Genomic DNA, 26,798 nt, shown 5'->3' with positions numbered 1-26,798 from the left:
CCTTACAACGATAAGGTGTCCACGTGGATATTTTTGTATTGTTAAATGTAATTGAATTATTGATCTTGTTGACAGTAATTTGACAAGATACCTCTCAGTCCGCTTTCCGAAGCTTTTCACAGCCACATTTTACAATATATGACTGATTCTTTAATGTACTGCTGTATGTAACCACTGTGACTTTGCTGTCCTGATAGATATGCATTATTTAACATTCATGCCGTATTGCACGTCGGTTGTTGCCAAAGGTTTTCAGTGGAGGAGAATCATCTTGATGGCTGCGATCTTTGGCGAGTCCCATTTCCCCTTCGAGAAGTATTTGCTCTTTAACCGTGTTCATGCGAAGATGAGCCACAACCGTGTTTTCTGCGTTTGATTTGATAAACCCGTCTACTTGTTTTACAGAAACAGGTTCCGTTCCATCTTGAGAAACCTTTTGTTGATACGGAGTCGCCACAGATTAAAATGTAATGCACTCCAATGACTTTACATAAAATCACCACCAGAGGGCCACACAACAATCTACCATCTTGAACATTTAAAGTTTTGTAACGTTTGAAAAAAAGATAAAAATCATATCCGAGGGTAATCGCCTAGGTATGCTATAATATATTAAAGTTATTGTCATCATGTAAATGCATTCTTTTAAACCATATATTGAGTTTAATTTCACTTAAATTAGAGCACAAGCATCATCCATACACCAATGCACTTTTAATCATTGATTCTGAACAATTTCAAAACCCTTTACGTTTTAAGTTTGTTTTTTTTAATGTACCAGACACTCCCCAATACCCACAAAGAATGTAACCAATAGTAATACCGTGTACCAGGTATTATTTATCCTGTGGGACATTTTCCTTTCCTTCCTCTGCATGCAAGGGCCCGAGAATGAGTCAACACAGGAATAATGGGTTTTTATTACACAGTTTAATCAACACACAAAGCTCAACGAGCCTCTCAGGTAATTCAATATACAGAGGTTTTGTGCAAGAAGAGTGGGTTCTCCTCGCACCCAGAGCCCAAGCCAGTCCCATAGCCATTTAAGATGTTAGCCTCTAATTTAACAATAGCAAAAACAAAAAGAGAAACCAAATAAGAAAAGGAGAAAAAAAAGCAACCTAAAGAGTTATGGGGGGGGGGGGGGGAGATAAAAAACACAGGTTCAACTAAGAAAAATAAATCGCTTAAATACCTGGTCCAGAACCTCCACTTTGTGAGTAAAGAAAAGTTGGCGGTAGTGGTGAGGGTGACATGGGGGCTACAATTGTGCGTGCATGTGTGTCTATGTGTGTGTGTACAAAGGGGTCAACTTAGTTGGGGTTGGGGCGGGAAGGTGGGGGGGTTAAGAGAAGGAGGTGTGGGGATAAATCCAAGTCCTTTCATAGAATCCAACAGAACACCAAAATAGGCTATGTGCACTCCCCCCCCCCATTTCCCATAGCCTGCAATGAATTATTTTAAGTATTCATCATATGAAATACAGAGTGCCCTTTGACTCATGCTAAAACAAACGGCTTTCTTGAATTGTCACCTCTACAGATGGGAATTATAAAAGGCGACAAAACAAGAAAGGATGTAGAGTGTAAAAATCCTACTGTCCCCCACTCCCCTAAATAATTAGGGAAATAAAGGGAAAAAAGGGCCCCCTCCAAGTTTTACAGATGCTCAAAGGAATGCTTTTAAGGATTAACGTCTGGGGAAGGGGGGATGCAGGTGAGTGAAAGAAAAGAAAAAAAAGGAGTAGGGGGAGCGGCAGCCCAACCTGTGTGGTGACAACATGTAACAGAATACAGAAGTCAGGAGAGGGGGCCAGAGGTCACAAGGGAGGGAGGAGGTGGAAAAGGAGCAGGGAGAGATGGGTGTTACCATTGCAAGCTGACAATATGTACACTGGAGGGAGGGCAAGTGAGCTGAGAGGGGAGGGGAAGGGAGACAGAGTCAAACAGAGGGAGAGAGAGGGGGGGGGGGGGGGCAGAGGGAGTTTTACAGGTACTCTGGTGAAGGGGAGGCATGGCTCAAAGAAAGCACTCCAACAGAAACCAACAAGATCTTGTTTTAAACTTTTCATTTGTTTTGAATGGTTTTTTGTTTGTTTTCTCTTTACGTCTGAAGCTCCCCTAACCTTATGTCGTAGAGGTGGTTGGCCATGATTCTAACCCAACACTACATTGCATACTTTTGTGTCCATTCCCGAGCTATTCTGTTGTACCTGTGAACAAGCAGAAAGAGAGAGAGGTAGAGAGAAGGGATATTAGTTGTTTAGCAACATGAGGATTCTGTTACATCTTTTTACAAAAAAAAAAGAAAAAAAGAATCTGTTCGGAAACCTGTGACATCGTCACCTCCATTCATTTCCATGTGTACATTATACGTTTTAGCCGCTATCCTTGCAGCAGCAGCAAAGACGCCAGCTGGCTGCTGCTCTACAGGGGCACAAACGGTTTGGAAATGTCTCGCACCAATTTGTTTTTAGAAGAGCAAATGATGGATGGGATGTCTTCTTATTTCTGTTTATCATGTCCCAAGAGCTGAGAAGTGTCTCTACAGGCCGATACGCAGCATCATAATGTAGCTGAGGACACAGCCAAAAATGCTTATAAAAAACAGAGTTTTTTAAAAATGTTTTCTGAGCACATTATATTATTCAGGGCTGCCCTCTCAACATCAATCTAGTCTAGAAGCTCCCGAGTCGCATTTTCTCAGTCAAATCACGACCTCTTTATGGCTCCATCAGTCTTAAAACGACTACATAACTGGTGGAAACCGAGGTCAGCACTGGGACCAGGATGCACACTTTGTATTTCTAAGCGATGTTTTCATATCGTCGGTGAACATGAGCATTAAAACGTGAGTCTGTGGGAGTTTATTGTGGAGCAGCTACTCTGCAGGTGAACTGGACTGTACTGGAACTGGGCGTCGGCTATGAATAATATGTTTCCTCATAACCATAGGCAAATATCAGAAATAATGTTTATAAAAAACAAAAAAATATCTATGGATCAGAAATGCATGAACCACAGACACATGACAAATAGAAGAGCTTTTTAGAGGATGTATCACATTTTTGTATATTCCCATTTTAGGCGAGCGCGTTAATCCCGTTCCACGCAGCCACAACTTGTTAGCAAGTTTTTCGGTTGCAAAAATATCACAATAACGTAAAAACTGAGCTGCAGCAACTGTACGGTTGTGTTACTCCCAAAAGCCAGATGGATTAATGGCGACACAAGCATTTGTCTCAAAGTTGCATACATGCGTTGTGTGAACTCACACTGCACGTCTTAATCATCTTCCTGACCGGCCAGAACCTGAGACGTTTCTGCTCTCACTGTACGGAGCTCACACTGCCGTAAACACGGAACCCCCAGTCGCTTTTGTCCATTGACAATTTCAATAAAGTTTCTTCAAAGAGAAAATACTTTGTGTAATTCTACTATGAACGGAAAGTAAGAAGAAATCAAGCCAAAGATGACTGGAAGATGTAGACAACGCAATCTGAAGTTCAGTTTTATCATATATATGCAACATGAAAAATATTGCTCCAGTAATATTAAAACAGGCCCAACACAGTTTACTGCGGAACATTGGACCGTCGTTTTGCTGCAAGATGGCCGACCAAAGTTTTTTGACCCGCCAGAAATAAATCCGTTCAGTGTCTGCCCGTCTTAAGAGACTTATTACTTTTGAACAGCAAGCTTCTGTTTATCTTTAAAGCCACTTCCCGTAATGTAATCCCGTAGAGACGCATGTGTAAAACCTGCTATCCTTGTGTCGGTCGGCTTTCAAACCAACAATGGTTTGATAATGTGCAAGATGGAGCTTCTGTGCACCAGCAGCCAGTCTGCGACGCTGACTTTGATCAGAACAGGTCTGAGTGCATCTCCACCCAGACCGGCGGAGAACTGACAACAAATCCAAAAACATCTGAATGACGCACAAACAACTTACTTTTCCCTGTCCGTCTTGTAGATGCGGGCGATCTCGGGTACTAAGGGGTCGTCCGGGTTCGGGTCACACAGCAGAGAGCAGATGGACAGGAGGACTGGAATGGACCAGTTAACCAATCAGGACTCACAAATAAAAACGGGAATTCTAAGAATTGATGCTAACTTCCTTCAGATGACCCATGGATGTAAGTCAGGCAGAGTTAGAGAACCGTTTATAATACATGTAACTAAGATTTAAACATAAAAATAAAAACTCTAACATTTACAGCAGGTCCAGTAGTGAGCACTGCATGAAAAGCTCTAAAGCTGACATTTATGGAGAGGGCACTCCAGTTTCATACAAGGACCCCTACGTGTTTGTGGGAAGCCGTTTCATTTAAAAAGGAAACCTACGCGTTTCCCCGCTTCCTCTATTCTTAACACGCCGTTTATAAAAACAGTAGCATTTGTCATTTATCTGGAACAATATGAGCAAAGGCTGGTAAGAAAAAGAGAAAACAGTCTACCTTTGGAGATGGTAAGAGCCGGAGACCACTGTGATCGCAGAATGTCAAGACAAATGCTGCCGTTGCTGTTGATATTTGGGTGGTAGATTCTTGTGGTAAATGCAACCTGAAAACAGACGGAGAGAGAAGAAATGTAGGGGAGGGGGGGGGGGGGGGGGCAGGTGAGAGGAGCAACAACAGGAAACTTAATGATGTAAAACCGTGGCATGTTTTAGCAGGCAGGCACTCGACGTGCCCCACTGTTACTTTATGTATGCTGCTGCTGCTGCTTTGTACGCGTGTCTCGCTCACCTTTGGCGGTTTGAAGGGGTAGTCTGTGGGGAAGTGTATGGTCAAGAAGAAAACCCCGCTCTGGTAAGGACTGTCATTCTAATGCAGGGAGAGAGAAGCCCATTCATCTCATTACTGACTGGCCGTGCAGGGAGGACAAAGAAGTTAATAACTCAAAGTAATAGAAATAACGAAAACATTCTCTCCTCATCTGTGTGAATGGTAATTCACAGCAAAAACCAAAGCAGTATTATTAAGGCTGTGACTAAATGAGGATTATGCAAGAAGGGAATACTTACAGGTCCCATTATTGTGGCTTGCCAGTGAAACACTGAAACAAAAACAAAAAACAGAGGAATTGTTTAGGAAACAGCAAGAACACAATGCATGGCTGAGTGTTTGCATAAATAATGCCACATTAAGTGAGCGTCGTTTGTTTTCTTACAGTTGAGTAACAGGCTCTTACATAAAGTGCAACTCAGGACTCTTGGAAGAGGTATTTTTAAACTGCAAATGGTAAAGGGTCATATAATGGCAGTAGACTCACATTTACATTCACAAATAGCCCCTTCTATGTTTAATACCCCAATTGCTGCCTAAGAGGAAATTGTAATCCTGACATGAAGTAAGAGTTTTAAGAAGCGTGGACATCATAAACTGGGAACACCAATACAAACCATCAGAATGTGATTTGGTAGCATTTAAAGCTGTCCAATTCAAGCATCCTGTTGAGGACTGAGGGAAAATGTCACAGAAAAGTAAACCACAGTAATCATGTTACAACAAGCACTTTCCTGTAGTTTATAGCAGAGCGGTTTGTTTGATGTCGGATGGCAGGAAGTGACATGTTAACTGCTATCAACACATATTGTGCTGTAGCATTATATACTTTGTGAAGTGTTCTTTCTACGGCTGGTGACAGTTAGTTCAACCAATCAATTCTACACAAGCAAATACATAAATCATTTTTACATGAAATCTATTAATGTGTGTAAATTGTTGACAGATAGACGCACAATAATCAAGAGGTCCATATTCCGGTTTTTTTATGAGGGAAAAAACTCTTGCCACTGTGTTGGTGAAGCAGAATAAGATGAACCCTTAAATGGGAGAAATGATTGCCACACTGTGTGACTCACATGACTAGTTCTTCATGTATAAACCAAACTTCAAAACGTAACAATTCCAGCTGTGTCACCACAGAAGAAGAAGCGATTCCATCATGTCCAACACAATACAAGACCTTGATGTCATCAAAATAAAAAATATCTAAAATGATAAGTAACTGATTGAGCCAATGTTAATCACAACTAGACTGCATGTAACGGCATAGTTTGGATTCCAACATGTAATCCTTGTGCCTACATTATGCAAGTGGTCCTGTTTTACCTTCGCAGCCACTATGTTATTCATGTTTCTCTCTTCAGACAGAAGAGTCGTGGCTCTCAGTGAGGCGAGTGGACAAAGTCACCACAAGGGTTCATGTTCGGATTACTTACAGTGAAATGTAAAAGTCCAACCGGCTGCTTTATTATATTCGTTATTTGATTCTAATAAAATTGTTTTTTTGTTTAACAAATAGCGGTTCGCTCTGTGTGCACATTTTATGACCACTAGCCTCCGCTTCAAAACAACGCGAGTGTGATGATAGAGAAACATGGCAATGTGTGTATCAGTCCTGCCTCACGTGCTCTGTATGAATGTGTGTGTGAGTGCACTCAGCTGACAAGTTGTGTCCTGCCGAGCAGAGAGCCGTCGTCTATTACTTTGCACATTAACAGTTGCATCGAGTGCACAAACGGGCTACTTCGGAAAACACAGGTGTTACCTTGATAAACACGTTTGTTGGTTTATTGATAGAGTTCTTTATTTACATTGGAGTGTTTACAGCAGCGCCGCTAAGATGCATTGAAAACACAAACGTCAAAATAACAGGCCCATATGAGGAAAATGGAGGCTGTGCCTCAGACTCGCACTGTTAATGGCCTTAATGCTGTTGGATATTTTCTGCCATTGACCAATTTTTCAAACTGATGTCATATGTCCCAAATCATATAATTTTTTATTTATTATTTAACATGTAAATAACCCAGGATAATGCCATTTGATATTTTGAATCTCTTTTACGAGGGGATCCTGGACGAGGGGTGCAAAGATAAAATATGATGTTGTGGAATTACCTGCAGAAATATGTATGATCAAGTTTGGCATAGCTGTATTTGATAAATTATACAATTTAAACCAAATAAATGGGATTGAAGACATGCCCCCCCCCCCCCCCCCCCTTTAAAATAACTTATTTTTGTTGAATAAGAGGGGATTTATGTTTCTTGTGAAACAATGAAGTAACCATTATTGTGGCATGTCTTGATAAACCTTACAGCAAGGGTGTCAATAGAAAATAAGGTCTAATGATTCTTGATTACAAAAGTTCTGATCAGTCAGGAATAGATGTGGTTTTAAATATGAATAGCTATTTATAGACTGGGTGGGCTAAAACGCACAAGAAGCCTAATTGTCCTTTACAATATTTCCCAACCTGTTAACCTTGGAGTCAGCGAACTCATTAAAATATGCATAATCAGGATCAATAAATATGGTTGAATAGTGGCATTACAATGTGCCAGAGTCCACCGGATTTTGGGCTTTAACAAATCAGAAGATTCACAAAGGTGGTTGTATTAATTTCTGTATTATATGACAGCTGTTGACAGGAGCAGTTGAGACTAGTCAGAAAAACTTGCTTCCCATCATTGTCAAATTTTTCTGAATTTATTACTATATACACATATATATATATTTTAAAGGTTTCAAAGGAAATATCTACAGTATGTATGAAATGTATTTAAAAAAAAAAAAAAAACGTAGTTCATGAATACTTAAGTGTTCTTTTTGGGTCAATCTTTATAGGACAACAAATATATATTGTAGATGAATAACAAAGTAAAAATCACAGTCGGCATTTACTCCTACACTACAAAACAATAAAATGATTGCTAGAGAAGAATTCCCCTTATACTTGTCCTGAAAGCAAAAGTGAAACAGGCCTGTAGCAATAGAGTTGGGAACATCATGCTTTTATACGAACCAGTATTTTCACAACAGGCAGTCCAGGTATTTCCTGGTTGCGCTTGCTCAAAAGAACAGAGATACTTCCTTAATTTAGTTAAATGCTCTGGACTCAAGCCAGCACATCCACTGATGTTTTTGTTTCCTTTCCAAGTTACAAGACTTGGGCTTGAAAACCTTTGAAGTATTCCAGTTGCCGTCTGTGGCAATCGGAATATTGCGAACATTTTTTCAGATCTAAACTAAACACATAAATCACAACAGATCTGGAGACAATTCATAGTTATCTCACAGGTGAAAGACATAATCCACATACTCTGTAATAAATTAGAATAAGCTATACGGCATTCCTTTTGGTGTCATTTTTTGACCAATAAATATTTATTTCTGTGGGTTGAGATGGACACACCAGTAATTTGTTGACTGAGCACCACTCACACACAGCTTCCAGGTTACTGTTGGTTTAGATGATGAACTTACTGTCATCTCCTACTGGTCCTGCAGAACACTGGGCTGGTGGGTCCCGTGCCAAGTCGTTCAACTCCTGAGACAAAACAAAATGACAAGTCACTTGATCGGGTCCTGGACAGTATTTCCACAAACAATGACCTACATTACAGAACTGGGAATGACGACACAAAAATGTCACAAATACAAAAATTCCCAGAAATAAAAGGATCTTCAATATTGTGATATAAATAATAATCAGGGGCCCAGTGTGAGCCCTCAATTTGGTTAACTAAATCCCTGTTTGTAAACAGATCTGAAAGGCCAGTACAACCGCAATTGCTACAAAGCCTCACTGCCATAGTAACAACTCACAAAACAATTCCCACTGACACAAACACACGACAGTAGCACCGTGGGCCTTGATTGTTGGAGTGACCGCTATTGCATAATAGCATTTCTCCAGGTAGAGCAGGTAGAACACGTGACAGCCAGACGGATATCACGACGATATGTCTCCAGACACTCTGATAAACAAGAGTGTAAGCTCGTCGTGTGTAGTATGACGTTACGGTGCCAATGTTAGCTAGCGAGGCGCTGGGGTTGGACAACAGAACAGGATGTAAAGTGGTAGAAACGTAATGCTAGCTGGTTAGCCTCATTACGACACGGCCTAGCGTTACCGGGGGAATTAACAACAAGCCGGCAAAACACGGCATTCAGCTGTTTTAATCTAACAAACGGCATAATCACGATGTGCTGCTCGCCTGCTGTCAGCAACATGGCATCACAGGCGAACAACGCGTGGGGCCTGTTTTTACACAACGACACACTGCTAACATCACGAGCGGTCTCCTGTATATCGCTCCGTGTCGAATACAATTACAATGTCAAATAATAACACAAACACGACTATTATTCATGACTACTTGAGATGTCTAATTACAGGTTGTGCGTTACGAAGACAATATAACGTCAAAGAAAAAAACAGGGATTAGATATACGGAAGCGCAACGTTAGGTTACATCGATCTTTATCTCTTGTCTGTTACAATTCTACTTACATCCGAACATTAAACCATCAAATTACAAGCTAACTACAAAGAAATGGCAAATCGGTTAATAAAATAAGCGCGAGAGTCCTATCGCTAGCGTCACACCGCTAGCTGTTAGCTGATAACTTATCTGTCAAATCAAGGAGCGGGTTCAGCTAGCTCAAATAACTAATAATTAATAATAGCTACCGTGACTGCCGTATGGGGAAACGAATACCGGATAGCATGAACGCGTACGCATATAAACCACCGTTCATTTACTGTACAGATGTAGCGTTAACAGCTAGCGGTACTGTAACGTTATTAAGCTAGCTCGATCAGAAGCTTATATGAGTTAGCCAACCACCGGGAGATCATGTTAGCTAGAGACAGCTAGCGTTAACTCACAGCTAATATCATGTTAGCTAGAACCGGCACAACTAACACAGACAGTGAGTCGGTGGTGAACCTATGTGATTATAACCAAGAACAGCCATCATAAGGCTACTTGTAGCTTAAAGAGTATAACGGTTCAGTTGGCCCATTGGTAGCAGCACCAGTGAAGAGACAGGCGGCGCGTTGCTGCTCTCACTGTCGTCACTCGCTATTTACAGACCGTTAGCTAGTTGTTGAAACAAAGTCAGAGTTATTTACTCAATATTGTAGTGTTAATCTCAATTTATTAAACTCTACAGACAAGTATCGGGTGGGCAAGCTCGTAATTAAATCCCCGACGAAACTGCGAAATCCTGGGCCTCGTCGTTCACTTCCTTACCTTGTGAATTCTTTTCAGAGCCATTGTTGTGCTAGCGCTTCTGTCAGGAAAAACGTGCGATTAAAATGGCGATTGATATCACTGTCCGTTGGTACTACTACAACTTAATTATCACAGAGCTCCGTTACTGTACACTCAATGTACCAATCGTTACCAGAAGCAACCACCGATAAAAATTTCGAGACGAAACTGAAAGATAGAAGGGGTAGAACCGCGGTCCTTCCTCCTACTGCAGCGGCTACCAAATCACTGCGGCCTGTGATCACCAGCAGCAACGACGACAAGACTTCCGGAATCAGCTCTTCAAAATAAAAGCCCCATGCGTCCAAGCTGAATAAAACATTAAGTTACATAAAACGTTCCTAATTATATAAGACATTATCATGCTTGGCTGTAAGTTATTCTCATACAAGGATTTGAACTGTTTTGTTTAAAATAAACAAAACTGCAGGCCCAGTCACATTGTACAACTCCACTTTGTCTGTAGTTATGTGCACCCAAAGCAGAATGTACAGTCTACTTCAAAACGCTACCAGCTGGTTATGTGTTGTCTCCAATAAGAAAAAAACATATTAATGGGCTACAAGTATCCATTATTTTAATATTGATTAATTTGACTTTTATTGTCTCGATTAATTTGTTTATAATTTGTCAGAAATGGTGAAAAATGCTCATCAGAATATTTTGCATTTTGTGGACTCGAAGTGATGTCTTCTCCGAGTGTGCCCAACCAAGAGTCCAAAACCCAGACCCACAGCAAACATATAAAACAGAGGAAAGCACCAAATCCTCACATTCGAGTAGCTGGACCAGATCATGTTTGACATGTTTGAATAATTTAAATTTAGAGTTGCTGGATAATTTTCTCCACAAAGTTGACTAATTGTTTCACCTCTACATTTTATAATATTTGTATTCCTTTTTCAGAGACCAATAGATTGTGTGTTATTATTTAGTGTCTATGACGAAAATACGAAATTACTGTACTGCACTTGAAACAATAAAAAAATAAAACTTCACCCTTTTATGTTGTAAACCAGCCGGCGAAGCCGGAAGTCTCTGTTGGAACGCATCTCTCACTGCGCTACTGCTAGAAAGCCTTCCGCCGACACGAGCACGTAAAGGGCTCACAGTTGCAGTGCAGCCTAGAGATAGTAGTGCTGCCACTGGCATCATTGTGGCTCCGTGCATGCGGCGGTCAGACTGTATTCACATGGTTCGGACGGAGCCAAAATGTCTACCCAGCACGCATTTTGCATGAGGTAAACTCCAGCGAACCTATGCTGAGACAGTGCTCCACCACAGTTGTACAGCCTTTACCTTTACATATCTACAGACAGTGACATGTATATTGTTACACGTTTTCCAGTTTGTTGGCCGTATTCATACACTTTTAGGGGAAGTGTCATACAGATTAATTACACCCGGGGTTTGCTCAGCGCGGAGTGATACGGACAGCGAAACTTGTGATCGCGAGATCTTCGGCACAAGGCACACTTTGAGCTTTTTTTAACTATGGAGCTTCTGTAACGCGTTAGATTTATAGAGCAAACATGTAAGTTTTAAGTATGTTGAAAAACATTTTCTTAACTCTTAGAGTGTATGCTACTGGGTGTTATGATCGCGTAGCTCTGCCGTTTCATTTGCATATTCCGAGTGTTTCAGGTAACGTGAAAGGTGTAGCCTACGTCAAAAGTTGGGCGGCGCATAGTAACTGGAAACTGTAACCTCGACCTCAGTATAGCTCCCTGAGGGTGAAAACACAACGTTTGCTCTTGTTTGCTTTACCATCACTGTAATAATCAACGGTATAGCTTCAAACTGCCCCACGTGGTCACCTGCAGTTCTCCCTGGCAGGTGCCCTACCCGCAGTGGTGTACAGAGAAATACACAATACGAGGTTCCTTTTCCCGAACTCATAAACATTACACATGTTCTACATGTGGAATACATAGAAAGACAGATTACACCAATATTCATACAGATTCAGATTCATGAGAATTAATTTCAATTACACTATTAGACGCTTGTCAAATAAACTCGAGATATAAGTTAATAAACCCTGCAAACACTGCTAACTTCATATTAACACTGCAGCCCAAATTATATCAGGTTATAACAGGACATATATGCATTTCATTGTGAATATATTTAAGAACTCGTTAACATTGGAAATACAATCATGTCTCTATATTGTCAAACAAATGGTTGAGCCACATATAGTAAAAAGACAAGTATACCATCCCTTATGAGTATAAGTATTTATCTAGATAATCACCATCTATAATGTTTGATCAGTTCTATGGAGCACTGTTTGCTGCAGAAACTGTTCACAAAGGGATCAATTTACTAATTTCACGGCGTATTCTGCGCTCTTTTTAGTCTTGCGGTGAGGAATTTGTCCCTGGTTATGCAGTTGGCCTATCATACTACAATAGGCATACTGTACACTGTACATGTGAATGTTTTCATCCTATTCATAATTGTTCTTCTGCTCTTATGAAATCTGTGGACAGCAGTCGGATGAAGCAAAACAAGCTAAAGTTGTGTGAAAAGGCAGAAAGTCGTAGCACTGTTTGCCAACTAAAAAAACATCAGATATTACATATTTCGTCACATCCATTTTATTTTTGCACTCTGGGTTGGAACACAATATTAGCATTACCACAGTAATAGTAGACAAGATCTACATATATATATTTATATATATATACTGTATAGATCCTCCAAGGATATACATTCCCAAACCATCACTGACCCACCCCCAAACCGGTCATCTTGGATGATGTTGCAAGCAGCAGAATGTTTTTCCACGGGGTCTCGTGACTCTTTCACGTCCGTCACATGTGCTAATTGTGAACCTGCTCTCATCGGTGAAGAAAACGGGGGCGCCAATGGCGAACCTGCCAATTTTGATGTTCTCTGGCAAATGGCAATGGAGCTGCACGGTGCTGGGCTGTGAGCACAGGATCCTAGAGGACGTTGGGCCCCCATGCCACCCTCATGGTGTCTATTTCACACATGTGGTCCGATGTTGTTGTGCTCTGGCAGTGCGCCTCCTGTTCCTCCTCGCACAAAGGAGCAGATACCGGTCCTTCTGCTGGGTTGTTGCCCTTCCACGGCCCTGTCCAGCTCTCCTTGTGTAATGGCCGTCTCCTGGTATCTCGTCCACGCTCTTGACACTGTGCTGGGAGACACAGCAAACCTTCTTACGACGGCTCGTATACATGGGCCGTCCTGGAGGAGCTGGACTACCCGTTCAACCTGAATAAACTGCAGTCACATTCTCGTGCTACCAGTAGAGACAGGGGCACTAGCAAAAATGCTAAACTAGAGAAAAACCACCCAGGAAAGGAGAGAGAAATAGTCTGTGGCCACCACCTGCAGAACCATTCCCTTTTTGGCGGGTTGTCTTGCTGTTGCATCTCCTGTCCACCTGTCATCGCTTTAATTTGCACCAAAGCAGGTCAAAGTTATGTTCATTTCTTTCAAATCCCATGCAGTGTTGCCATCAATTTATCTCCAAACAGCAATGTTTGGTTTGCCACTTTTTTCATTAAGATCCAAGTTGAATTAAAACACCTTAGGTTCATGTTCATAAATACATACATGATACACCTAGACTGGCCTGTTTAGAGGGTATATGTGAAAATCGTAAATAGTTATAGTTTGCATTGAGACGTTGCTCTTTCCATAGCTCTTTCTGTTTTTGCCCTAAAGTTGACCCAAATTGTCAAGGGAAAAAACAACTTTGATCATCATTACTATGTAATTCATTTAGAGTTCATAAATGTATTTGAAACTGTAGCCGGCAGCACTTGAATTCTGAGTTTATAATTCAATTTAATGCAACGACAGCTTTTTTGTTCCTTAGTCATTAGCAGGGAATGCACAGGTGTAACCAATGTCACTACCGATGGCTCTGTTCCATGTACAAGTGGATCAGTAAGTCACAGTGACAGGCACATAAACACAATGGAGCCTATGAGTCACACCTGTTTTTCCTGCTGGGCCATGTCACAATGAATATCTGCTGTGAAAACAGGCCGATACTATCGCATTGTTTGATTTTGACGATGATGAACTAAGACCTAATTCAATATAAAGTGCTTTACTCTGAGCTCAATGCTTAAAATAGCATGTTAGCATTAAAGCCTCCTATGTATAGATTTTTTTATGTGTACATTTCTCATCTTTCATATTATTCTGAAGGCCTAAGTCTTTGTTTTTACAGTAAAACAAATGGAACGGTTCCTGTGAAAATTGGTGCAGTATAAAATTTTTGTTTTGTTTTCATCCCATTCATCTCAGTGTCCACCAGTCAGATCTGTGTGGGGTGTCTTTTTGAGGAGTGGGGCATTTTTAAGCTTTTATTACTGACCGTAGAGATGCAATGGCTGGACCCAAAATAGGGATCTTGCAATTCATTGGTCCACAATGTTCTTTGTGATACTCCTTTGTAAAAATGATCAAATCTTACAGGGCTCAAAAGGCAGCTGAGTCCATATAGGTGCAGCTGATGCTCAGAAACGGACATACTGACTGGATATAGGCTACTCTAAAACGGACAAAGGCAGAGGACCACACAGCTATGCAGATGTGGAAGCTATAATTTGCTCCTCCAGAATAATGCCGGTTTATCCAATCTGACTGTAAAGCTGAGCCTGACAAAGGGACTCAGAGGTGTAGCCCGCTAACTGACCACTGTACAGACGCCCTCAGATGCTCAGCAACATGGCCGGTTGTTTGGGGCCACCTTCTGGCCATGGCTGCACATTTTCGCTCACAGCAGGCTTGGTGGAAACTGTTAACAATGTATCTTTTTAGAAACACAATCAATTTGTGTTATTATTCAAATATATCTTTACAACATATATTTTGTATCTATCTGTATTCTATCACTCAGATGTCCAATAGACGGAGAAGACATTTGATCGGCTCCTTCATCACCTTTATTTATTTTATTAAACTTTAATCTTGTAAAAAACAACAACACTATCTTAAAGGCACGTGATCTTCTGTCAAGCAGCCTAGCTACGGTTACAGGCCCACGTACGCACAAACCTGTTAAAGGGGGGAAGCCCCGTAATAAATACCTCCACAGGATGGCAGTATAAGTCTGAGTGTGCCTTCTTGGGTGTGGGTGTGCGTTCCTGCGTGTGCGTGAATCTGCGTGGGAGTTCCTTCCTTCGCCATTCCGGGGTGTTGCCAACCGTACGGCACCGCCGAGAGGCGTCCTGGAGAGGCAGAGCCTGCATGCGCTCCTGTTCTCTCTTCAAGGCGTCTCTTCGCCCTCTACCCTCCAAAGTCCGCCCCCACCCTCCTATTCCACCACCAGCTACACCCCCCCCCCCCCCCCCCCCCCCCCCCCCCCCCCCACACACACACACGTCTCAAATAACAAAATTCGGGGATCTAAGCATGCCACAACGGCAGCGAGGTGTCCGCCTATCCTCCCCCAAAGTCCCCGCAAGCGCGGCAGCAGGCTTCCCTCTTTCGAGAGAGCGCGGAGACTCCACCGAGTGATGCCACTGCTGCAGCGAGAGAAGCAGCCAGCCAGCGCGCATATTCTCGAAGCCCGTTGGAGGACCCGACACCACAGATCCGGCCCTTGACAGAAGAGTGCGAGAGAGAGAGAGACAGAGACCCCCCTCCCCGCCCCCACCCCAACCCCACATCGTCACCGTTCCCGTTCCCGTCCCAGGACTCCAGGATGTCCGACTGCAACGCAATAATTCTTACTCATCTTTTTTTAGTTTTAGTTTTTAAGTTTGCATCTCTGACGTTGACGTCTTATTTGCACGTTTCTGTTTTGCTTTGAGTCCATCCATATTTATTATTATTATGGCACCATAATAAAAGAAGCCAATTTGGCTGTTGAGTCACCATGTGCCAATCTGAAGCTTTTAGGGGAAGGAAGGGGGTGATGGACGGGTAGGGGGGTAGGGGGGGGGGGGGGTATCCAGTACGATACGCCATGATCAGGGTCTTCCCTAGTTATTCCATTAGAATTCACCCCCTCACGGAGGCATTACCCCATTTTCTAACAAGGGGAGGGGCGGTCTCTTCCTCTATGTATAGCCATAGCCATTATGTGCGACACCCTCCGTGCTCCTGCATGAGCTCCGTTTACGCGCTCCACTCCTAGCGGTGGTTTCGTGTTACTGAATAATACCCTACAGAGACACAGCCAAGAGAGCGATAGAGGGAGGAAAGAGCAGGGAGGGAGAGAGGGAGATGAGCATCTTGTTCCAATGAAACATCAAGCAGTGTGACGATGACAGCGAAAGGCAGACATAAAGGTAAATAAACGTTACGCATAACCTACGATCTTTGGTGTTGTGGTGCTGCTGTGGATGGGGACGGTGTCACGGGACGGTGTTGCATGTAAGCAACGATGTAAGGGGGGAGAGAGAGATGGAGGGCAAGATGCTATGGGGGACTTGTCACTCGGGGACTCAATGCTTTTTATTTTGTATAGCTTTTTGTCTTTGTGTTCATTTACTGTATCTCTAGCTGCACGTCGTAGTGGCGCTCCAGTGTTGGATGTACGGAGCACCTTTTGGGTTTAGGGGGGGGGGGGCTTGTTTTATTGTTCACCCAATTTGAGTCAGGTAATTGAATTGTTGAAATGGCAGGTATGCTGACAACTTTGCCAGGCCGAGTGCGCACCTCCGGACCCAGTGAGTGTGGTTGTGACTGTAGGCCTATTAGATGGAATCTGCCTGTTGTTCGCTGATGTGCCGTTTAAAAAAACAAAAAAACACGAGCGCACATGACGGATTTACCAGTGGTTTCGAGTCGACGTTTACTCATTAAGGCCTGAATGTCAGCGGGTAATTGTGCTTCACCCCTGCGCATCGCTCCTCCACGTCTGTCTCCGTAAAGGTCTCCCTGCCCCCCACCTCTCATCTCCGTGTCAAACGAGAGACAGAATTTAGTTTTTGGGGATGCAGCGCATCCGAGCCCTTTTGCCAGACGATGATTATGCATACCGCCCTAATGGTGTTATTGCATCAGTGGATTATGGAATATTTAATGTGTTTATGAAAGTGTCTGTTTCTGCGTTTTACGCGTGGGCGGCTATATATATATATATTATATATATATTATATATATATATATACCGTTATATATAGGGGAGGCGAGGAGGGGCTCCGCTCGAGTTATGATCCACGGAGCTTGCACAGATTGTCGTGCTTATCGGGTCACAACGAGACTGGCATGGCTTCCACGCACGCAGACTGTCACATGCGATGATGCCTGGCTGGCTGGCTCCCCTTAATAAACTCGTAAGGTCTCTCTACCGGAAGAAGCGAAGCTGACAGTTAGATGCGTCGCTCGGGCATGCCCCGGTATTCCGTGCGTGCGTCGCGCTTGAGAGAGGAGGATGGGCTGGGGACATGGGGGCTCGTGCAGTTTTTGCACGTAGGACTTCAGGACTGCATGTGCATATGCCATTAGTGTGTGTGGAACTAGGCTATATGGATGCAGTTGTACAGGGTGGCGGTGCTGCCAAATCTGGATTCTTAAAAAAACAAAACAGAGTGCAACCACATTAACACTGACCCCCAATCCATTCATCAGTTATCGGACTTTACCCACAAACCCCCTTTACATGTGTATTTTTACATCTTCATTTCTGTTTGCATGCGTATTGTAATGCAGCTGGGCAACTGGAGCTCAGCTGCCTCAACACTGGAACAAACGGCTTATATGCTCATGCATCATCCATCACACACACACACACACACACACACACACAAATAAATGCACCTTCCATAGCAAATGTGCAGCAAAACAACACAGCCATTCATCAGTCAGGTGAGAATGATTTAGTGTGTATGGAGCTGGAGAGAGATGGGGTGGCATCAATCAAAGAGACGTCACTCTTGGCGGATGGACTGTGCCCCGGTAGTTCCCCACGTTATGGATTTTAGTGGTATTCAGCGGGGGGGGAGTGCAAGGCAACGGAGCCAATAGGACAATGCATACCGAGAGGAATAGACGGAGAGGCAGAGAGTGTGGGGGCGAAGTGAGGGAGAGAGGGAAGGAGAGAATGTGACAAGGCCACGGAGGAGGTGAAGTAGCTGGAGCGAGGAAGAGAGGAGCAGAGGGAATGGAGGAAGAGATGGGGAGAGAGAGAGAGAGAGAGAGAGAGAGAGAGAGAGAAAGAGAGACAGGCAAGGGTAGCAGTGTGTCACACTGCTGCGTGGCAGGACAGCATCCTCTGACTTAACCAATGGACTTCTCACACCCGACTTGTTTCACTTACCATGCGAACCCGTCTGTGTGTGTGAAAAACAAGCAGCAACGGAGGCAAAATGTGAGAATGTGACTCTTGCATAAAGTTTAGTTCAATAACTTTAAAGTAGTCTGCCAAACATTGCCTTTACTGTTCATAATAAGGTAGGCTTGAGCAGAACAAGGTTTTTTTTAAGGAGATTTTGTAGAATACAATAAATTGCGACCAGTCAAGCCATGAGGAGCTCTATCAAATAACAGCACCACGCATTGCGTGGTCACAGCTTTGTCATTGTAAATGTAAAAACCCGAGATGAAGCAATTTTGAGCTATCCCTGTGGGTTTGGGTAACTAATGATGGACATCTGTTTTAATGTTTTCTGGATCATAGATGAAATGATTAACCAACTGAAACCCACTGTGACACATTGGATACAGCAGCGCATCAGAAGGTGGAAAAATCTGTTGAAACACGTGCTTCAAAAGACAAAATATACTTCAATACATTGCAATCCAATTGCCCCGACTCATGGTGGATAATTTGAGGTGTCAAACACAGGTGAGACTGATACCATTTATCATGGCTGTGTGCCATTTAGCCGCTGCAGTGTGGAGGGCCCTGGTAATGTGCAGGCTGGCTCTCTGACATGGCTGCTTCACCTAAATGGAACAGGTTAGCTAGGTTAGCTGTACTTTTCCTGCTTTGACAAGTCAAACTGTACAGTGTGAGAGAGACATATACAATCTAAAAAATGACAATAGAGTTGAATCAACACCTTTCTGACTGAACATTGTGAGCGAAATAAAGAGAGAATTTAATGCATCTGATTTCACAGGTGCAGCTAATAAAACTGCAAACTCAGTGGATAATGACTGTAATGATACTTGAATTACCATTGAGACTGGAGTTTATAGCAACACGCATTTAAACAAGGCATAACTGCACGGGTTTACCATTATCGAATGTATGAAAATGAACATTTTAGTTAGCCTAAATTTAGATGGTGTTCATCTTTTTCTATTAAAGACAAGGTAGACCCAATCCACACAAGTGGACTATCTTTGCTGATTTGTCTTCAGAGGTAGACAGTCGTCCATCAATCAGAGGATCGGCAGATCGATCCCTGGCTCCTCCAGCCCATGTTGGAAGACATTGTACAAGTGCAATTCCATTTACCAGTCACCATCCTGTTGTAATCGAAGTGCGCATGCTTTAAGGGCACGTGAGCGTGGTTAGCTTAAGGCTGCCGCTCTGCACCACTGTCATATGGCGGTGTGATGCAAAGTCTCTATCCACCTGTTCCCCCTCAGGTACACACTTTTAGCTCTGTCTGCACTTTTGCCGTTGTTTGCGACGTTAGTGCTGTTAGCACCGTGAGCTGCGAGTCGCCAGCTCAGCAGTCGCCATGTTGAGAACCATTAAGGTAAGACAATTAAAACGTATGCTAAATATGCTAAACTACCTGATAACACAGCTAAGAAAGAGTTTTTAAATGTGCCCTCACTAGCAATCATATCCTGAAATAGCAAGCATTAGTAGAATCCCATTAGTAGAATCTTGTTTGAAACCGATGGCTGAGCTCCCTTGCCTCACATCGAGAAAGTAGTCCCCAGTAAGAGAAAACAATTCAAAGTGCAAATGAGAATATTTACCGTTTACGAATTGTGACCTCTTAAACATATCAATGGATGTCTGAAGAGTGTTCACTGAAGCCGAGTGCAGCCATATCCAATATGCACACATGCATGTGTGCACTCATGCATTCACAAACACTCACACTCACACACACATTACCTCTGGCAACACTCGGGGCACACTGGGCATATTTCCTTTTAGTGTAACATGCTGTCCCTTTCCCTCATAGTTCGCTCAGAGTCCTGTGTGTGTGTGCGTGTGTCTGTGTGTATGTGTGTTGGATTTTGGTGTTATCCTTGTGAGCCAAGGGTCCCACCTTGACAGGTCTCTGTGAGTCCTGTGGGGAGGGTAGCAGGGCAAGGCCTATTTATAGAGAGAGAGAGAGAGAGAGAGAGAGAGAGAGAGAGAAAGGGATTGTCTAATGAGGACAGGCTGTTAGGGGGTGGGCCGTTGTTTCTGTGTGCGTGTGTGGGTGTGTGTGTACACAGATGGTCATGTGTGTAGTGTGCATTAATTGAACAACTTCAAACGCATCTTTAGTTGTCCCCCCCTACCACCAACACCACCTTCAAAGACCCGTGGATCTGTGTTAGCTGATCTGGGTCAAAGATGGTAGATAAACACATACACACACAACATGCAACGGTCTCATATTTGCTGTCTCACACACCCCAATTTTTCCTTGCCCTCTTCTCTCGTTTTCTTATTTGCCGCACTCTTTCTTTCATCCCTCAGTTTCTCCCTCCTTCATTTATTCATGCAGAGACAGGCAGCGGGATGAACTGATCTGGGGAGATGTGTGAGTGTGTGTGTGTGTGTGTGATCACTTTAGATTAGGTCCTGTAGAGGGCAACACATCTAACATACAAACACATACAGGCATGTTCATTAGTTCTGGTCGATGCCACTGCATGAACACCAGACAGATAGTCTGCTCAGACGCAGTATTGCACTGTAATGAACTGATTCATAGCTTGTATATAGCACATAGGCTGTTTATACTGTACATGCTTCTGTCATTACTCTGTATGTACCATTGAACATTGACCATTAATTGCTCAGCACCAAAGATGATTTCCATTTCAGTTATCTGACAACCAGTTGATTGAGGAGAAGACGTTTGTTTGTTTTTCTATACCTATTTGGTCCTATTTGGCAGCATTTGGAGGACAGACACAAATGAGGACAGATGGATCATGGGTGACTCCTACAGTCATTTCTGCAATCTGTCTGCTCTCGCTTGCAGTCACTTCCTCCATCCTGCACCAGCCCCTCTCATTGTGAATGGTGTCCCTGTGTTATGAAAACTGATGGAATATCCCATAATTAACTTTAGCCATTAGGGAGGATGCACACAATAACAAGATGATTCTGATCAGATTCTGCTCCAGTTGGGCTATTAGGCCAGCCCAAACAAATTTAGCAGATTTGGTTGAAAGCTATGTCATAGATTTTCTCTCAGGCTCCCCCTCACTGCGCTGTGATGTGGAGATTTTTGGCTGAGCTGGCACCTTTGGTGCGTAATAAATTCCACACCGGGGAGTTCAGCTTTGTAGAGTGGGCCAGAAGACAAAAACAGTACATTAGGAAGAGGCTAAAAATGCTTCCACCTCTTTGCTCGTCTTACACACAGCCATGCATCGTGTGAGTGGCTGCTTGTTGTGCAAAGGGTAGTTCTGTTTTCACTCTTCTTGTCTGCAGTTCAGAGTGTTGTCTTCACTGTGTTCATCATCTGAACTCAGACAAGGCACAGCTTGGACTGTACTGTCAGAGCGTAATGTTCCTTCACAAGGTTGGAACAAATCGAAAAGTGTGAGAGCAGCATTTGAGAGAAATACTACCCACCATCACTTTACTCAAGAAGTGTGGCATTTTTTAACTGAGCTAACCGTACATAAAGCCCCATGCAAAGGTCTATGGTTGAACCTTAAATGTGATCAAGTACAACAATTTATTTACTGACTTATGTCACTGACAACACAAGTTATATGTATTTACATGATAAATTAATGTATTGCTCATTAAAACACTAAAATGTCCTATTGGACTGAAAGCCCATTTGTCCCAAAAACAAACGGCTATCTAATTATCTAACTATCTAACTAGAAAGGTGCAGACTCCAGATCTCTGCCAGGTGTGTTTTGCAACGACCACTGCTGCATTGCCTGATTGAATGATTAGAACCTACAATTGGCTAACCCCCCTGTCTATACATCAATGGGCTGTAAGATGTAGTAAAACACTCTTCATTCAAACTACAAAACAAGCACAGATGAATGCAGGCAATCAGCTCGTAGTCGTCATACAAGACATTTCATACAATCTTGCCAAAACTAAAATTAAACTCACCAAGCTGTCTGCTTGCTTAGCAGTGGCTGAGTTTCAGAGAGGTGCCCAGCATTGTGTGTACTGCTAGGTCGGTTAGCCGTTAGCTGTTAGCCAAATGAACTGTCCAAAACAATAAAAGTGAGCAAACTGTTATCCCCCGCTGTGTCTCTGGCGTGTAGCGGCTGGGGTTCGGCGATGCCCTTAGCTGTGTTATCACTTGCGGCCCCTACCGGCTGGGGGCCGCAAGTGATAACACAGTTGAGTGCGAGTCACGCACACACCGACATCGACAATGCTACAAGCAGCAATACCGGGAGCCAAACAAATGGTCCTGTTCCAAACGGCAACTCCCCAAACGGGCACTGCTCAAGTTGTTCCAAAGACCCATTGCTTGAAAAACACACACTCTCCCCGCAACACACCGAAGCACATTGGCTTTCCCAATTTATTTTTCCCCTACTGGTGAAGGTATGAGTTTGCCTCATATTACTTGTTACCTTCATTGGTTGGGGTTAGGCCACGGCAGCGTAGGGCAAGGCATGCCTTTGTTAGGTTAGGAAAAACAATAATCGCAACTGTGTTATTTTGCATAATGATTAGCCATGTACTTCTGTTAGTTGCATTTTCGGAGCAATGGGCTTTCGGAACATTGGGGGTTTGTTTTCGAGATAACAAACCCCCTACTACTCTCCATCAGCTGATATATGTTTTCATGGTGTTTTGTGTTAGCATAGTAGCTACCTTGACATTTCCCCTCTTGTCCTCTCTACGGGTGGGTCTGAATGTGAATAATTTAGCTTGTGAGCTGCTTGTCAGAATTTTAAACTACAACCGTACACAGGAGGACACTCAAATTATATGTTTCAAACTAGAAAGGTTATTTGCAGGATTTGGTCCAACACTGCTTGTGTTTTAGTGCTTGCTTGAGTGTGTGCATCAAGCTAGCAGGATTAGTTGTCCCATTAGTGGTGACTTGGTTTGACTTTTAGTTTGCTAACATTAGGCTCACATGAGATTTTGTGTAAGAATAAAATAATTTCTAAAATCATCAGAATGAGCTAAAAAAGTAAAAAAAACATCTCTGTGCAGCATGATAATATCAGAGAATAGCTGTTCACCATGAAGCACTTGGTGTAAAATGATTCAGTTGTTTTCTAGTCTATGTGTATGAGGTGGCTTTCTCAACAGCAGAGAAAACAGTCAATCCCAGCTGCTTGTTTTCTCGCTGCATAGCCTGGGTCATCGCTCGTGCGTTCAGAAACCGCCCAGACTTATGATAGAGCTCTGGTCTCACTCAATGACTAAAAGTAGGCTGTCTACAAAACAGACCACTTGAAACTACTCAACATTTTGAATTTGAGTTGTGCGGGTTTGTTCTGCTCAAATCCAAGAACTCAATGTGTCCGGAGTCTGTTCTTGTTGTCAGCTTGAAATTACACATAATGATCCTTTGTTTGGAACGAAAACTGAACTTCTTTTTAAGGTGATGAAGCCAGGATGCTTTGTTTACGTGAGCAAAGCATGTCGCGGCATGTTCAATTTAGTCACTGAAAGTTTACTAGACGTCCTTTATGATAATAATGTTGACAATGAAAACTCTTCAGACATATCTTGATTTGACTGAACTGTATGTGTGTTTGCGATTGAGTTAACCATCAGATCAAAATTAGATTTATATCCAAACACTAGCTAAACTAATGACGCTCCCATCAGTACTTTGTGTTTAATGCTAATTTGCAAATGCTAGCATTGCTAATACACTAAACTAAGATGGCAAACATTTCTCCGGCTAAACATCAGAATGTTAGCATCCCAACGTCATCTTTTGTAAAAGAACTAGATCTAATCCGGTCCAGAGCGTTACAGGAACAAGGTATACAAAAAGGTGGACCAGGCCATATCAGCTGGCCCACAAACTGGATGACATGTGCTGCTCAGTTGAACTACGACTGAATGCATATACTGTAGATCATAAATGTGAGCGTTGTATTAAATGTAACTGCATTTCTTCTGCGTCGATGTTGTGCTCCAGGCCTACAAATTCTTTTTGCCAACAAAGTTGCTTTGAGGAAGAAGAAGAAGCCGTAACAACATTCACAATGTACACCGCCAGTCTTCGACCTTTCCATGTGTGCTTGAACCTCTTAACTGGTCTAAAATCCAGTAGTGATCCTCTTGAATTGTGCGCTCATCAAATAATCAGTTGTCAGGTGCAGAAGACCTTCTTGGTTTGCCTCTTCTCTCTCCCATTCCCTAATTGCCAAGTATAGTTTTCCCAAGTATAGTCCCCTCCCCAAGCTCTGTGTCTCTGCTGCTCCACACTCTCTCATACCTGCCCTACTTTCACACTGCTCACACAATTTATGAGTTTCACACTCCTTCCCTCTCGCTTCTCCGCTCTCCCTCCTCTCTTTCTCCCTCTCTCTCTCACACACACACACACACACACACACACACACACACACACACACACACACACACACACACACACACACCAGGAGCCAAAATAACCAGACATATACAGTACACACACACATTGAGTTCATGCATGTGTGCAAGCTTCAAACAAATACTGTGCCTTTTTTTTTTTTTTCTATGCATGCATCTTTTTGTGACTTGTACCTGCAACACTACAGCTTGTAGCACAGTACAGTACTGTACGGTGTTGTACACGCAGCACATTACATTGCAGCGCAATGGAAGAGGGGAATTAGCCCCTGACTAAGCCCCGTTTCTTTTCATAAATACATTTGAAGTCATGAGTAATTCTTTTTCTGTCTTATGTTCTCTGACAGCTTGGCATGCACAAACCTTTTCATCAGTCAGTCCTAACTTGAGGGGCGAAACTGGTTTTAACATGTAGATCCGCTGTTCTCAATCGATGGGAAGCAGACCCTTCAGCTTGGCAGCTTGTGGTGTCCTGGGATGTCTCAGGGTGCCTTTTATATGTTGTGTTCAGTGTTCTTAAGGTGCGTAAAAATGTCTCGGGGTGCGGTCGGGGCCAACCTATGCAGCCATAAGGTGCCATTAGATACTTAAGGATACCCTGAGATGCGTTTTGGTTAAGGTGTCCTGGGATGTTCTGGCGTGTCTGCCTGCTCAAGTAGATATCTAAATGGCTAGATGGTACTTACGTCCTAAAATAACTCAAAACCAAAGTAACTATGACTGTATGGTTTGTCAGAAGCGATTTTCGTCACCAGTCATGTTTAAAATTATGAGTAAAATCCTCTTAATTACTCATAAAGTGTTGATTTAGGTTGATTGCAACTGACTTGTCCGGCTCATTTCGCAATACTGCCCAAATGGTGCTGATGTTTCAGTGGTGATTACATAAAACCGTGCAGTGTGGTTTCATGTGGTTGTGGTGCTGCTTTTACTGTAAAGATGGAATAAAATGTGAGTATCACATTAAAATGTAATGATGGACATCAGTGGGGAAGCGAGAGGCTGGGGCCTGTTAAAGTGACAGGAAAAGAGGGAAGTGGCAGTAAGAGGAGTGAAAAATTTAAAAAAAGAGAGAAGGGGCAAGAGGAGAGAGTGCAAAACAGAGACAAAGTGACAGAGAGTGAAAGTGTGTGTGTAGAGAGAGAGAGAGAGAGAGCCAGGCCTAGTTTTGAGTTTATGATCTAGGCCATTATCTGTGTTAGCACTGGTGGGGCTCCAACAGGCTCTGTGGATCCTGCATAACAATACCTTTTATGAGCTTGTATGTGTCTGTGTACCACTGTAGGTTCACACACACACACACTATGCAATCATGCGTGTTAACGCCATTGTCCCATACATGATGTACGCATGCGCCCCTATGCCTCTGCCTTTTGTTTCTTGCCACTGAGTTTGGGCCTGCTTGTTAGGACCGCTCGTGTGTGTGTGTTTGTGTGTGCCTGTGTGCGTTTTGTCGATTGTGTTGTTGTATGTGTGTATGTGACTCCTCACGTGCAGCTGTGTGCTACTGCTGTATCAACCCCGTCGTCATTCAACCCCCCTCTCCAGCAGCGCCCTGGGGGCCTTCATTATGTAAGAAAGACATTACTGCAGAACAGAGGCAGGCAACCCTGATAACTCTGGCAAACCCTGCTTCAGTACAACCCGCTTAGGCCTCAATAACACACGCACATGCACACACGCACAAACACACACACATGCACACACACACACACACACACACACACACACACACACACACACACAGTCAAAGGCTGAAGCAGAGGTGTGATCAGGATAATGGTGAGGATCAAGGGCCTCTGATGTTTGTGGGAAAGCTTGATAAAAAATACAGGAAATATCAATAAATCATGTACTGCATTACAATAAACATTCTTCTATTTTCTTCTGTGTCAACTCCTCTCCATCACCTGTATCCATATATCCATACACCCATTTAAACTCCCCTCCGCCTTCTTAATCTCAAATAATACCTCCCATATTTTATCCGTCTTCCTTCCTGCATCATTGATCCCCTTCTGTCTCCATCTCTCTATACACCTTTTCCTTCTCACTTCCACCTCCTCCCTATCCTTTCCATCACTCCCCACTC

At 43.0% G+C, this 26,798-nt stretch overlaps 2 protein-coding genes and 1 long non-coding RNA gene across 4 annotated transcripts in view; 1 reads left to right on the top strand and 2 right to left on the bottom strand.

The window, feature by feature from the left end:
• Positions 1–902: 902 nt before the first annotated feature.
• Positions 903–10,303, bottom strand: ube2d2 (ubiquitin-conjugating enzyme E2D 2 (UBC4/5 homolog, yeast)). Its single transcript, XM_076103913.1, has 7 exons — positions 10,051–10,303; positions 8,276–8,339; positions 5,026–5,057; positions 4,748–4,825; positions 4,457–4,562; positions 3,952–4,045; positions 903–2,212 (listed from the first exon to the last, which is right to left on the bottom strand). Exons 1-7 carry the CDS (start codon positions 10,072–10,074, stop codon positions 2,167–2,169), a joined length of 444 nt encoding a protein of 147 aa, XP_075960028.1. The 5' UTR covers positions 10,075–10,303; the 3' UTR covers positions 903–2,166.
• A 2,355-nt stretch (positions 10,304–12,658) lies between these two features.
• On the bottom strand, positions 12,659–15,390 carry LOC142963196 (uncharacterized). Its single transcript, XR_012957406.1, has 2 exons — positions 15,147–15,390; positions 12,659–13,237 (listed from the first exon to the last, which is right to left on the bottom strand). It is a non-coding gene; the product is annotated as an uncharacterized LOC142963196 (long non-coding RNA).
• Positions 15,391–16,003: 613 nt separating this feature from the next.
• The window catches only part of ppp3cb (protein phosphatase 3, catalytic subunit, beta isozyme), a 32,007-nt gene continuing 21,212 nt past the window's right edge, over positions 16,004–26,798 (top strand). For both annotated transcript variants that reach the window (XM_076103908.1, XM_076103907.1), the window contains exon 1: positions 16,004–16,352. In XM_076103908.1, coding sequence (XP_075960023.1) covers positions 16,328–16,352 — 25 coding nt within the window. In that variant the 5' untranslated portion in view covers positions 16,004–16,327. The remainder of the gene's footprint in view (positions 16,353–26,798) is intronic.

This window comes from Anarhichas minor, unplaced genomic scaffold (genome assembly GCF_050575085.1).
Source record: "Anarhichas minor isolate MPS153535 unplaced genomic scaffold, ASM5057508v1 ptg000028l, whole genome shotgun sequence".
NCBI classification, from domain to species: Eukaryota; Metazoa; Chordata; class Actinopteri; order Perciformes; family Anarhichadidae; genus Anarhichas; species Anarhichas minor.
Note: the sequence above shows the minus strand (reverse complement) of the source record. Positions and strands in the feature narration are given on the sequence as shown.